Source organism: Saccopteryx leptura, chromosome 1 (assembly GCF_036850995.1).
Source record: "Saccopteryx leptura isolate mSacLep1 chromosome 1, mSacLep1_pri_phased_curated, whole genome shotgun sequence".
Lineage (NCBI taxonomy): Eukaryota > Metazoa > Chordata > Mammalia > Chiroptera > Emballonuridae > Saccopteryx > Saccopteryx leptura.
The window spans coordinates 49,231,677-49,246,741 of NC_089503.1; the positions used below are offsets into that span (position 1 = coordinate 49,231,677).

Below are 15,065 nucleotides of genomic sequence, written 5' to 3' on the forward strand. Positions count from 1 at the left end.
TTCCTTCCTGGAATTCTGAGAGTAACATACCTCTAGGCAAAGGAGGAGAGATAGATACTAAAAGATTTGTAAATATCTTTGATTGTATTACTTTGAAAGTTTAAATGTTTTTGTGAATCTCCTAAACAAATGTTGTAAGCTTGCTAATAATTGTGTCATGATGTAATGCTCCCTCCAACCTGTGTGTGATCAAGGGTATATAACCAGCCTCTGAAATGTATTTGGCACACACGATTTGTGTCTGCAAATGCTCCTGTGTCAGCCATATGTGGCCGGCATATTTAATAAATCTCCTCCTTTAATAAAACCCTTCAAAATTCATCTGGACTTGGTGTCTCTATGTAAACCCACAGAAGTGAGATACGGGTACTTTACAACACTAGCACATGTGACAAATGAGAGCTTCGAAGTTGCCTTGAAAAGGGGCTGTGAAGATGAGTTGTGTGCTGTGTGCAATGCAAGATTCCAGCAGAAAAAGTCCCCAAGTCCTCTTGGATGATCAAAAGAGTGGAAACTTGATTTCTGTGAATCATGGAAAAGAAGAATGCCTGGTTCCAATGCCAGAGAGTTCAGACTAGACCAGCAAGAGGGCTGCAGGTTGCTGAAACAAGGTTTTAACATCCATTAAACTTTTGGCCCTCACATAATTTACTCAAGGCCAAGATACAGAGTGGAACTCCCTTCTCCTACCTCCTTGGCCCAAGAGTGGTCTCCTGCATTGCTGCAGCTGCCACTCTAAGCAAAAGGAGGAGAGGTTAGCGAAGAGTGTGTCCATATAGGCACCATGTGTTCTCTCTCTCTCTCTCTCTCTCTCTCTCTCTCTCTCTCACACACACACACACACACACACACACACACACACACACACACACAAGACCCAAGACAATTCAGCAGCAGTCTGAGGCAGGAAATGAAGTCTCCACTTCTTTCCAGTTAAGGAAATTGAAGCACTAGCTCCCATTGGAGAAATCAAAGCAGCATTGTTTCAAAGAACAAAACAGTCCAGGAGAGAACAAAGGTTTTGGCATTAATCCTTCTCTGGAGAAGATGCTATCATAGACTCTCTATCCCACTCAGATGAATCCAGGCTGTTCGGGACTAAAGGCCAACTTACAAGTCTGTTTATCAGGATCATGCTCAAAGATGATCATCTTTCGGTCGTTTGACTAACAATGCCTTCACAGTTGTCAAAATGAGAACAAAATCGAGTGAACTGTAAGAATGGTTTCTAAGAAACAGCAACCTGACAATTGACAGCCACATGAAGCGTCTGGCAGCACATCTGAAAGTCATTATGTCTGTGACTCATGTCTGAGTCCAGGGACACCAAATGGCTGCCGTTGACAGTCCAAGCATAAGCATCACTCCAACAAAATAAATTTGTTAAAATGCATTGTAGAAGAGAAGTGTGGAGCTACCCAAGACCGCTATATGGAGAGTCCAACCCTTTCCTACAACCTCTATTTTCAGATGAGAAATTTTATTTTAAGAACAAAATATAAATTAGTACCCACTTCTTGCCAAATCTTATGTTTGGCCCTTGGAAAACAGATGAAAAAGATATAATCCATGTCTTGGAGCTCCGTGTCTGATGGGGACATATGAATAGATCATTTCAATCAATAGTCTGGAGTAGTTTAGGGCAGAGGCAAGGAGCCCAACACACTTCACTTTCTATAGAAGGAGACAACAATAACCAATGTCAAATTATGACCCTGAAACATCAAAAGAAGGTTCAATACCTCACTCAGAAGTACCCTATATGGGAATGGACAGGAGTACGGCTGAGAAGGGTGCACAGGAAGCTTCTAGAGGTATAGGTGTTGTATTATTTCTACATTTTATTATTCTTTTTATTCTTCATTTATTCTTCATTTATTATTTCTTCATTTTATTATTCTTTATTCTACATTTTATATTCTTCTGTATGCATGATAAAAAGAATGAGTGAGCTGAGTCCAATAATACTGAGTCTTCCAATTGAACTATTTATTTACAAAATACTATTTATTATCCCAAGGAAGAAATTGTTCATTAGTGGAATCAAAGCAAGGGATACTTAAAAAGCTCCAGGTAAGTCATATTACCTGGGGATTTAAAATATTTTTTCTCAAGGGAAACTAGGAAGAAGCAAAAACTTTTAAAAGAAGGACCTATGAAAGAGTAACTGACCTAGTCCCCACTTGGTCTGAACAAGGCTCAGTGAGCTTGATGAGGGCTGTCAGACATTCAGAACTGATTCGATCCTAGGGAGGGTTTTTCCGGGAATTCACCACATGCTCATCACTGAACCCGCCTTCCTAATTTCTTGCAACAAACCTATGAATTAGGTATAGTCTTCTGCTATAATGGAATAGTTGCTCACTTAGGAAACCTTATGTTATAACAACAGTAATGTCAATGGGAGAAGTGATTTAATTACAGAGTCAGAATAACAATGTGTTTTTTCTTGCCTAAATTTAGGCAAAATTTATTTTATTTTATTTTTTATTATTATTTATTCATTTTAGAGAGGGAGAGAGAGAGAGACAGAGAGAGAGAGAGACAGAGAGAGAGAAAGGGAGGAGCTGGAAGCATCAACTCCCATATGTGCCTTGACCAGGCAAGCCCAGGGTTTCGAACCGGTGACCTCAGCATTTCCAGGTCGACTCTTTATCCACTGCACCACCACAGGTCAGGCTAGGCAAAATTTATTTTAAAATGGAATCGCTCTAATTATGGTTGTAATACTTGGTCTAGTTCTAAATTAACATAAAAGACAACACAATTCACATTCTCTAATCATGACAGATCCAACTGAGGCTTTCAAAACTTACAGTGCAGCGCTCACTTTGGCAGCACTTATACTAAAATTGGGACGATAGGGAGAAGATTAGCTTGGCCCTTACACAAAGATGGCATGCAGATTTATTAAGTGTCCTATATTTTTAGCAAGAAGCACAAATTGGTAATTACAAAACAGTCACAGGAAAGTAAGTAAAGCATAGAAAATATAGACAATAATATCGTGATAACTGTATATGGTGCCTGTTGGGGTACTGTTAATATAGAGGGGAATACTGCATAAATATGATTTTCTTCCCACTAAGCTGTACACTCGAAACAAATACAAAATAAAATGGAAAGAAAAGAAACTTACAGTGTAAGAGAAATGTCTGATTTTATTTTTTCATTTTGAAATCATTTTTATTTTTAAATTACAGCCGATTACTTCATAATATTAGTTTCAGGTGCACACCCCAGTGGAAATGGCTCATTTTAGATGAAGAAAATGGCCTCGCTAGGGAAGTGACTTGCCCAAGGTCACATAGCCTGTCAGCATCTCCAAGCAGGATTCCAGGAATACGCCAGGACTCCTAGATTCCAGTATGTCTGCTCTTAACTCACCATTCAGGCATTGCTGCCTTCTCCTGCCGACACCAACCCCGCTGAGAAATGGAAGGCTGAGTGTGTAAGGCCAGTGGGCGCTGCTGTCGTGGCCATGCAGGTTCTCATTGGATTCAGGCAGATGGTAAAAGAACTGTGGAGCCAAAAATGGTGGGCCACTTTGTTTATTAAAGTCCTGTAACTGCAGATGAGCAAACAGGCAGGGAAGACCACTTCCCTTTTTCTTAGGGCTCTCAAGTCCCTCAGCACTCTGGACTCAGAGAGACTCCTAGGCCCCCACCAGCCTCAGCCCTCTCCAGCAAAACAGGCTGGGGGGAAAAAACCCCTTCTCCAGCAAACAGTAGCAAATAATGGCCCCTCCCAACCAGAAGAAGGCAATCAGCAATTTGCAATCTGCCACCCTGAGGGCAAGCACCCACAGCCTTCCAGGGACTACACACACGTGACACTGCCCCATGCCAATGCACTAATTAGGCAAAATATAAGCGAGCCAACCTAACATATATGAAACACATTGGTTTGCCCAATACTGAGGTTCTATCTAGTCAAGATGGCAACACAGGAAGATCCTGAACTCACCTCCTCCAAGGATGCACCAAAACTACAGCTGCATGTGGTACAATTTTTCCTTTTAAAAACAACCCCTGAAACCTGACCAGGTGGTGGCACAGTGGATAGAGCGCTGGACTGGGATGCTGAGGACCCAGGTTCGAGACCCTGAGGTCGCCAGCTTGAGCACAGGATCATCGGGTTTGAGCAAAGCTCACCAGCTTGAGCCCAGGGTCGTTAGCTCAAGTAAAGAGTCACTCAGTCTGCTGTAGCCCTCCCCCGCCAATCCCCCCTGTCAAGGCACATATGAGAAATCAATCAGTGAATAACTAAGAAACCACAACGAAGAATTGATGCATCTCATCTCTCTCCCTTCCTGTCTGTCCCTATCTGTCCCTCTCTCTGACTCTCTCTTTCTCTGCCATAAATAAATAAATAAATAAATAAATAAATAAATAAATAAATAAATAAATAAAAACAACCCCTGAAAACTAGCAGAATGACTCCTGCAATTTAGGCAAGTGAGAAGATACCCATATCAAAGGGAGTAGGAAAGGCTGACATAATCTCCCGTAAATCCCACTCCGAACCACAATCAAGACTCAGGGAACTCAGAACAAAAGCTTCTCTGAGGAGCACAGAGTTTACACCCCACATAGCACACTCAACTTTTAAGACCTGAGAGATGAGCCCCCAAAACATCTACCTGTGAGAACCAATGGGGTTGGTAGCCCAAAGTCCCATGTGGCCCGGGCACTCACTCACCTCAGGGCCCAGGGCAGGAGCGGCCTTTGAAAGGTGCTGACTTTAGGTGGAGGAGGCTTGCTTGTGAATTTAAAGTGGCAGAGGAAGGGCAGGGACCTGATGGGGTACCATTCTGGTTGGGAGCTGATGTGGGCCATTTTTGTATACTCCCTCTGCCTTGCTAAAGCCTGCAGGTGACATCTTTTTCTTTTTGCACTTTTTTGGTGGGTGCCGTTTTTGCACTCCCCCTTTGTTACTTCCCTATTTTCATGCCCTCCCTCTGATGCCCTCCAGAGCCCCAGCATCTCCCAGAGGAGAGCTTCTAGACAGGGAATGGTACCCTGATTTTGACATCTGATGGCTCAATTTTTGTGGTTGCTGCCCTGGGGACAACCCTTAATCCCCTGGCTCTGGAGGCCAGAGGGGCTTGTGTTCCTCGGTCTCATGAAACTAACATCAGAGACAGTTCTTGGCAGGCTACCACCCCGGGCACTTCAAAGACAGCAGTCCCGCCTCAACCCATCTTCCTGTGAGAGGCCTATTTGCTCCTCTCGGAGCTGTGGCCTGAGGGGAAGGCTACTGGTCTGACACACATCTAGGGATCCGTGGAGCTGCTCTCCGAGAACACAGGCTGGTGCAGAATCCCTGCTCTCCCGACTTCACCCAGCAGTAGCTCATGTAGCTGTCAGTCTCAGGGTGTGACAGACCAGGAACTCAGCCTTTGTGTGAAAGAGGCCTATTAGTTTATCATCATAGCTGTGGCCTGAGGGTCTGCCTTCCAATATATTAATATATCACACCTTGTTTATCTAACCCTCCATCCATGGACGCTTATAATTGTTTTTGTAACTTAAGGTTGTAAATAATACTGCAATAAACACAGATATCTTTTTGAGTTCCTTTTTTTTTTTTTTTTGTATTTTTCTGAAGCTGGAAACGGGGAGAGACAGTCAGACAGACTCCCGCATGCGCCCGACCGGGATCCACCCGGCACGCCCACCAGGGGCGACGCTCTGCCCACCAGGGGGCGATGCTCTGCCCCTCTGGGGCGTCGCTCTGCTGCGACCAGAGCCACTCTAGCGCCTGGGGCAGAGGCCAAGGAGCCATCCCCAGCGCCCGGGCCATCTTTGCTCCAATGGAGCCTTGGCTGCGGGAGGGGAAGAGAGAGACAGAGAGGAAGGAGGGGGAGGGGGTGGAGAAGCAAATGGGCGCTTCTCCTGTGTGCCCTGGCCGGGAATCGAACCAGGGTCCCCCAAACGCCAGGCCGACGCTCTACCGCTGAGCCAACCGGCCAGGGCCTTGAGTTGCTTTTTTGTTTGTTTATTTGATAAACCCCCAGAAGTGGAATTGCTAGGTCATATGATAGTTCTATTTTTAATATTTTGAGGAACCTCTATACTGTTTTCCATTTTTGTAACCATGTATGGTAATGGATATTAACTAGTTTTAATGTGATCATTCTGTGATATATACAATATCAAATCATTATATTATATACCTGAAACTAATGTTATATGTCAATTACACTTAAAAAAAATAAAAAAAAGGCTAATCTTGGCATGCAGGCGCAGGACAATGACATTGCTGAGTTCCAGTGCAGCAAAGCAGAGAACAGGTCAGCCAGGTTTCCTTTGTCAGACTGAGGGAACTTCTCCCTCCTCAGAGGGACATTCCCCATTACCTGGCATCTCCAGGTTCCAAAGGATGGCCAGAGGGGAGCTACATCTGAAGAAACCACAGTGGCTTTTGATGTGGGCAACGTGACTGTGGGAGAATCCTGCGGATGGGCTCATTTGAGGGCACACCTGGGAGAAATGTCCAGTGAGGTGGAACTGCCTCCAAAACTGCAAATGAGGAAGACCCTCACAAGCACCTGTGTAGCCAAACCCTGGAGCAGGTGGGGAAAGGGGAGAAATTACTATCTGCGTTAGGTTAAATCCCTCCATAAATAGCTCCCCAAGGTACCATCTGCCAATGAACTTTTGTTTAAATAGATACTGTTTGAAGTTAAGTGAGTTATCAGTTGGGAATTTTTAAATTTTGTTATTGATTTTAGAGAGGGAGACAGAAACATCCATTTGTTTCTGTATATGCGCTGCCTGGGAATCAAACTGGCAACCTCTGTGCATCGGGCTGATGCTCTAACCAACCAAGCTACCTGGCCAGGTGGGGAAATGCTTTTTAACTTGGGGATTAGCTAATTCATCTGTTATATGATACTAGAAAAAGCAGGCAATTTAAACCTCACCTTTAATAACTGCATGAACTTCTGAATCTCAGGCTCTTCACCTTTCAAAGCTTGCCTTCGTCATTCCAGTTACTAGAGCTGCACATGCGACTACCACTGCCTGTTAACACCTCCTTTAGTTCTCCACGTGGCCAATCCTTAGTCATCTCAGGTGTCCCACTCAGGCAACTTGGCCTTGACTTTGTCCTTTGTGCTCCCTCAACCTGTGCAAACATTACCCCAATTTTTACACTATAGGGACAATAAACTTACCTTCACCACTAGATTTTTCAGGACAGAAAAAACCTTTATCTCTCCATTCTCAATACCTAAATAATGCATTTAATACTTATGGATTATATTAATTAGACCTTTTACAAATTATAGTGTTAGATGTTGCATAAAAATTTTGCTCTTCAAATTGTTAGACTGAATGGAGAATAAAACTCATACTAGTACCTTAGTTTTCTTGTATCTTTATTATTTTTTTCTGTTTGAGGAGGGGAGATAGTGAGACAGACTCCTGCATGCACCCCAATTGGGATCCACCGGCAACCCATCTGTGGCCAATGCTCAAATCAATCAAGCTATTTTTAGTGCCTGAGGCTGACATACTTGGACCAACCAGTTATCCTCAGTGTCTGAGGCTGACCCTCAAACCAGTCAAGCCACTGGCTGCAGGACAGGAAGAGGGAGAGAAGCAGATGGTCATTTATCTTGTGTTCCCTGACCAGGAACTGAACCCAGGACATCCATAATGCCAGGCCAATGCTCTATCCACTGAGCAATCCAGCCAGGGCAGTTTTCTTGTATCTTAAAAAAAATTCCACAAATCTACAAAGAGTTATAAGAGTTGTGAGTCAACAACCTTTGGCTTAACTCAGGTTCTTCCAAATACTTGCCTAATTTATTTACACTAAATGTTCATATATTATACAAATGTACCAAGCAAAAAAAAAAAAAAAAGACACAAAAGTTGGTAAAACAATTTTATTATGTAGCTTAGCATTCTACTAACAAAAAAACATTTTTTCACATCTTATTCAACCTAATGAATTATATATCTATGAATTATATATCTACATGGCTGCAGTATTACACTACTTAAGAAAACCTTCCTTTCATTTTTCATTTATACTTTGGTGCCATTATACAGTAGATAGCTCTTCCTTCAGAAAATAAAAATATTCTCAATCTAAGATTAAAATGAAACAAAGACATTAACACCAAGTTTCCTGCACCACTTGGTAAAAGATTGCAATAAGAATCAAAACTGGATGCTGCTTAACACACAAAGAGGGTACAACTTCTGCCAGTTTCAGCCAAACCTTTGTAGGAATGATTTAGCATCTGAGTTTATTTTTACTGCAGTTTTCACATGCGATAGGTGGAATTGTACCATAATGAAGAATAGTCACATTCTTCATTTGCACAAGAGATTCAAATATTGGACTCTAGCAATGGAAATGTCTCCTGGGGCTTAGCAATATACAAATGGATAGAAAAAAAATGCCTTAGGAAAAATTTCACAACTGTTTTAACTAAACATTTGAAACATTTTTATCACAGCTTTCATATATATTAAAAAGTTCCCTCCAGAGATGAAGCTTATTTGTGAAGTAAAACCTAGTCGCTATCATCTGACCCATGTTCTGAGCCTCGATCCGAGGCCTCATTGTTGGATCCCTCTGGTTCTGATTCATTTCCAGAGCCTCGACCAGAACCCTCATTTTCCGATCCTCTCTCCGAATCTCGATCTGACTCGGCACCTGGGGAAGGCGGAGGAGAGTCAATCTCAGAAGCTCCCGAGCGGCTCCGCCCAGACTGCAGAGATTCGTTGTCAGATTGGTCAGAACCCGAGGGCCTTCTCTTTCTGGACGGCTGGTCACTGTCTGAATCCTCATCTGACCGCTGTCTTCGGGGCCTTCGGGGACTGCTGGCCTCGCTGCCAGACTTATTCTGGTTCTCATCGGAATCGCTCTCTGAAGAGGCACGTTTATTCCGTGGTTCAGCCTCATCGGAGTCGCTGTTGCTGTTGCGGGGATGTCTGGCAAAAGGACAAACACTGGTTAGGTTTGACACCAGGATTCTGGCCAGCGGAGAACTTGACAAGTGGAGAATGTGCTTTCAAAAACTAAGGTGTTCATTGTGGCGCAGGGGATAGAGCATTGGACTGGGACACTTAGGACCCAGGTTTGAGGCCCTGAGGTCGCCAGCTTGAGCGTGGGCTCATCTGGTTTGAGCAAAGCTCACCAGCTTGAGCCCAAGGTTGCTGGCTTGAGCAAGGGGTTACTCGGTCTGCTGTAGCCCCACGGTCAAGGCACATATGAGAAAGCAATCAATGAACAACTAAGGTGCTGCAACAAAGAACTGATGTTTCTCATCTCTCTCCCTTCCTGTCTGTCTGTCCCTAACTGTCCCTCTCTCTGTCTCGGTCTCTGTCGCAAAAAAATAAAATAAATAAATAAAGGCACTTAATATTCTGTTTCTTCAACTTTACAGTGTTTATATAGATGTTCATTTTGTGATATTTGTTTTGTGTACTTTTTAATAACTGATATATTTCATAATAAAAAAGGAGAAAAAAAGAATAAACACTTTAGCTCTAAGACAATATAGTGAAGGATGATTCTCACTAGGCTTTTATTACAAACCTTTCATCAGAACAAAGCATTTCTCAATTTCATATATAAAAGTATGAAAAAGGGATATTTCTGTTTATTTTTATAAAGACACACATGGCAGCAAAGGTAAAGCCCAGGTTCTCCCTTGGCTGTGGGAACTCTGAACAACTGCCCTGTCCCGAGGCTGGATGGGGGGCACTTTCCTGTCCTACCACCCCCGGTGCTGCCAGTGTCTGCCGAGCAACGCCAGCCCTCCGCCCGGGGCTGTACTGCGCTAGTGCCCTCCACCCGGGGCTGTACTGCGCTGGTGCCCTCCGCCCGGGGCTGTACTGCGCTGGTGCCCTCCGCCCGGGGCTGTACTGCGCTGGTGCCCTCCGCCAGCACCAGGCGTACTCCAGATAGGAAGCTTGGGGCTCAGAGTCCTGCAGCGTGTCTACTTTTATTTATCAGGTGTTAGGTGACAGGAAAGAGTACTCGTGCTTATACTTGGAATGGTGGTGGCACCCAGGGACTCTTGGCTTCCTGGAGGCTCCCGAGGAAAGAACATTCCTTTCACTACTCAACCCCAAGCTCTAGAAAGGACAAACTTCTCCTCTGGCATATTCCTCAGTTTTGGTTCTCATGACAGATATTCTTTCTTTTTTTTTGTATTTTTCCGAAGTGAGAAGCGGGGAGAGGCAAACAGACAGACTCCCTCATGCGCCCGACTGAGATCCACCCGGCATGCCCACCAGGGGGTGATACTTGGCCCCTCTGGGGCATTGTTCCACTGCAATCAGAGCCATTCTAGCGCCTGAGGTGGAAGCCATGGAGCCATTCTCAGTGCCCAGTGCCAACTCTGCTCCAGTGGAGCCTTGGCTGTGGGAGGGGAAGAGACAGAGAGGAAGGAGAGGGGAAAGGGTGGAGAAGCAAATTGGCGCTTCTCCTGTGTGCCCTGGCTGGGAATTGAACCTGGGACTTCCACATGCCAGGCTGACACTCTACCACTTAGCCAACTGGCCAGGGCTCATGACAGATATTCTAAGAAAGGAATACTGAATCCTACAGGGTTCAGTCTAAGGAGGTGAATATATTACTTTCTTCTGAAACCTACATACACATTATGTTAACTCAGGTTCTCTTAGAGAATATGAAGAGTGACTAAGAAGAGGACACTATATATTCATTCTGTATACATACTAAAGGCCAGTGCGCCCCTGGAGTCCAATTCACTGCATTCCATCTGACAAAATAAACATGCACTTCACAGTGGTCAGGATGGAGTTCAACTGAGCGAAGCGGCTCGTGTCAATGTGGCCAGCTGCCCTTGGCTTCAGGTGTAGATATGGCAGCAGCTCAGGCACTCACAATAACTCTTTCTGGCTACATATTTTAACAATGCTTATTCTAAATCCACACATTTCAACACTCTAATCACACATGCCTATAACCAATGGACCAGGGCAACACTGCGGGCAAGGGCAAAACAGTGTTTTAGGGAAAAGCAACCCAAATTTCTGTCAGCCAGTGTCTTCAGAGAAAAGGAGAACTGCAAATCTTTACAGAGGGCTCCCTACGATCTCTACCCTACAGGGCCTGCCTCTCACCAGCACCCTTAGCACCTCAGTGTGCTAACCTCTCACCTCTGTCTCACCTCTAACCAACCAGGACTACCTACTCTTTTTCTAACCCTCAACTCAGTCTCTCTTTCACAAAAACATTTCTTACAACTTCCCCTCCAGCCCAACTCCAGATTAGGTATGGTCCCCTGGAGAACCTAAATGCAAAAAGCTAAGTGATAACACTTAACCTACTATAACATGGTTTTGGGCTTATCTGTGATTCTTCACTGCTTCTAAAGCATAAATTCCTCAGAGGTTGGGTCTATCTCTTTTTCCTCTGTACTCCTAGCTCTTGGCATGCTACCTCATACAATGGTTGTTCTGTGTGTTGAATGGATGAATGAAATGATGGCCATCAGAAGAACATGGTGTAGTCTAGTATTATGAGTCCTAGCCTTAGGATTCTAAATGGGTAGGGGCAAATTTAGGGAAGTAAAATCAAATATTACTTCACTGGTGGGCCATGAGGTGAAGAAGAGTACTGGAAAGCAGTCTTACATCAGCCCTCCACAAAGCAGGCAGAGCTGTCTCACTGTGCACCGTGGGAGGAAATGGTCAAGCAAGTCCCTATCTCCACGTGACCAGGATCCAGATACTCATAATACTTTTAGCCAGTCAGTGGTAGTACAGGAAAATGATATATTTAGGAGAATGTCATGCAGGAAATCTCAGCTAATATTCCCAAAGATATAAGATTTCAAAGCAGGTTTTCTTCGAGAGACAAACATAGTGGCACAAAATGACAAGTTAGAATAAGATAGTGTGAAGGTTTCTTCCAACTACAAGATTCTAAGATGCTTAAGAGAAGATATTTTGGCAGTGATCAAGCTCTGTTATCTACCTACCTATCACACATCCATCCATCCTTCCATCTACCTTTCTTTCGTTCGTTCTTTCTTTCTCTCCCTCTCCTTTCCCTTCCCTCCTTCCTTGCCTCCCACCTTTCTTACTTTCTTTGCTTTCTTTCAGCCTTTTGTTTGTTACTCAAACAAGCTTCATTTTTTAATTTAGCTCCCTGACTCTGTGCTTGTGTCTTCAATATTTTTCTGCTCCTCAATAAAAAAAAGCACACTTGATCCTGTTGCGGACACATTTAGCAAACATGGGTCCACCACAGGCCCCGTTAACCTGCCTTTTCAGGTTAGACAACTTCATAAGAACTTTGGGTCACACATGAACCCTGCGAAGTCAGCCTGAGCACACAGCACATGTGGTAGAAAGGTAAACAAGTCTATCACCAGGGCTTCAGCCAGCCCTGTTTTGTTAGAGGCTGTGTTGTAGGACGGCCTAGAGTGTATGTCAAACACTGGAATATTCTGAATGTCTGTAGACACCATCCCTGGAAGAGCTCGGTTATCTCTCATTGGCAGAACAGACCAAGGAAAAATTTCCTACCCTTCATCAGCAATCTTAAGTTTATCCTCATCCGAAGAATCATCACTTGATGATATTATGGCTTTGGATTTTATTTTTCCCTTCATTGAAGGAGGCAGACGTTCTGGCTTGAGCTAAAAAAAGAAGATCAAATATAACAGATGAGTCAAAACTCTCATGTCAGGACATCTTATTCAACTGAGTTTGCACCGTAATCATATAATCAAACAGCAACCAACACATTTCAAAAACAAAAATCTGTGCTTAAATAAAATGCTGGAAAAGAATGTATTCTAGTGTACTACAATCTTTTATGTAGGGGGACAAAAATCACAGAATTAAACACTTACTGCCTTCCTCTTCTCTGTCTTCGGTGGACGGCGCTTTTTTTGTTTTGGGCCATTTTCCGTTTCTTCATCATCAGATCCTTCTTCTCCCTTCTGAGGTCTTAGTAATGAATGAACACCAAGAAAGTTCGTCAAGATTAATTCTTGCCTATAAAGTCTGAGGCTACTTGCCATCAAAATATTACTCATTCTGAACATCCTTCTTCACAGGTGCCAGAAGTCCTAACTTATTCTTGTTGCACATGGCTCAGGAGTCTGCAAACACCATGTATTTATGCAATGTCTGCTAAGTCACTCTTGAGCCAGCTAATTAACTTTAAATAAGTCTGAACCCTGCATTTGGTAGAATGATACAGGACATGAGAAAAGACCCAGGTTCCAGACTTCAACATGCTCCTCTCTTTCTTCCTTCCCAACTACTCATTCCAGGCCCGCTAATGTCCTATTGCAGCTCTAATTCTATGGGTCTGTGTTTGAATGAATTTATCAGGTTCTTCCCAAGCACAGGCATCCAAGGTTTGGGAAGAACAGGTCTACGTCAGATAGACCACCGGAGGTTCCTGGACCGGGAAGCACCATGGGGGAGGAAAGGGACAACGTAGGGGCACCTCCTGGTGAGAGACGGGCAGGGCACTAATTAATGGTGGATGGCACTGGGAGGAGTGAAAGGCCCTTCTCTACATTAATTCACTTTTAAAACATCCAGTAAAACCACTAAGTGGGCACCACTATTATCATTTTACAGAGAGGAAACTGAGGCGCAGTGACTTAGTCTAAGATTTCCCGTGGACACACTGGGTTTTCTCCTTCTACATTGCATACATCTTCCAATAAATACTACAATTTTAAAGACACAAGAAAGGCAATTAGTTCTGACTAACTCATAACTCTCAGAAGGAAAGCTGTGGGGTTTGTGCTGATTCCAGTCGTCAGGGGACTTTGTGGTGGGTGTCTATCTTAGGATTAAAGTGGGAATTAGGGTATAAAAGAGGCTTCACGTTCAGGAAGATCAAGGTTTCCAGGTGTTTGCAAATTCTAAACATAAGACAGATTCAGAAAATGAAAGTCTTTTGCTACCTTTATAAGGTTTATACAACACATTAAACGTACCTTCGCCTCTTTTTCTTCTTCCTCTCACCACCCTCCTCTTCTTCACCCTCTTGCTCACTGCCACTGCCCTTTCGTCTCTTCTTCTTTTTGGACAGTGGCAGGTCTTCGTCGGTGTCATCATTGACAAATTCATCAAACTCTCCTCCCTTCTTAGAACGCTGAAATCCAAATAAGACACAATCAACCCTTTCCTGGCTGCGGAATGTGGTCGGGATTCTAAGGTGTAGAAAGAGGCCATATTTCCTCTCAGTCATGTGACAAATGAAGGACCTTACACCAAGTCACATGGAAGAGGTGCTTGGTGAAGCCCATATTTTAAAGACTTCTAATGAGGACAAATGTCTCAAAGGGCAAAAATCATCAACTACTTAGGTTACTACAAGATGAAATATGCTGAGCCAACACTAGGATGCCATTTAAAGCACTCTGCCTTGGAAGACTGTCTTTAGCTAGGGACTCAGTACAGAGTGAGTGAAATCATTTTCATTTCATTTCTGGAAGTCCAAAGGCGGCACTGGGGCCCCCAGGGTCAGCGGGAGGCGCCCTCACCCGTCCACCGCCACCTCCTCTTTTCTTTTCCTTTGTTGCTTCTGTCTCTCCAGTAAACATAAGAATATTTTTGGTCTTCTCAACATACTGGGCCCGCTGTTCTAAGAGTTTCTTTTGTTCTTCTTTCTCTCTGAGACGTTTCTCTTCCTGTGAGAAAAAAAGGGTAGATAAAAGCCCCATGAGAACGTTCTTTTTTTTTTCTGGATACAGACAGAGTCAGAGAGAGGGATAGACAGGGACAGACAGACAGGAACGAAGAGAGATGAGAAGCATCAATCATCAGTTTTTCATTGCAACACCTTAGTTGTTCACTGATTGCTTTCTCATATGTGCCTTGACTGTGGGCCTTCAGCAGACCGAGTAACCCCTTGCTCGAGCCAGCGACCTTGGGTCCAAGCTGGTGAGCTTTGCTCAATCCAGATGAGCCCATGCTCAAGCTGGAGACCTTGGGGTCTTGAACCTGGGTCCTCGGCATCCCAGTCTGATGCTCTATTCACTGCGCCACCGCCTGGTCAGGCGAGAACGTTCTTATGAAATAAACGATGGTTCCCAT

The 15,065-nt window shown here is 44.0% G+C and overlaps 1 protein-coding gene and 1 non-coding gene across 2 annotated transcripts in view; one reads left to right on the top strand and one right to left on the bottom strand.

Moving 5' to 3' along the window:
* Window positions 1-2,822: 2,822 nt before the first annotated feature.
* On the top strand, window positions 2,823-2,929 carry LOC136390286 (U6 spliceosomal RNA). Its single transcript, XR_010748705.1, has one exon. It is a non-coding gene; the product is annotated as a U6 spliceosomal RNA (small nuclear RNA).
* A 4,953-nt stretch (window positions 2,930-7,882) lies between these two features.
* Window positions 7,883-15,065, bottom strand: part of CTR9 (CTR9 homolog, Paf1/RNA polymerase II complex component) — a 41,278-nt gene continuing 34,095 nt past the window's right edge. Inside the window, exons 21-25 of the mRNA XM_066365806.1 lie at window positions 14,513-14,659; window positions 13,964-14,121; window positions 12,857-12,953; window positions 12,528-12,640; window positions 7,883-8,954 (exon numbers count right to left, since the gene is read on the bottom strand). Coding sequence (XP_066221903.1) covers window positions 8,534-8,954; window positions 12,528-12,640; window positions 12,857-12,953; window positions 13,964-14,121; window positions 14,513-14,659 — 936 coding nt within the window. The 3' untranslated portion in view covers window positions 7,883-8,533. The remainder of the gene's footprint in view (window positions 8,955-12,527; window positions 12,641-12,856; window positions 12,954-13,963; window positions 14,122-14,512; window positions 14,660-15,065) is intronic.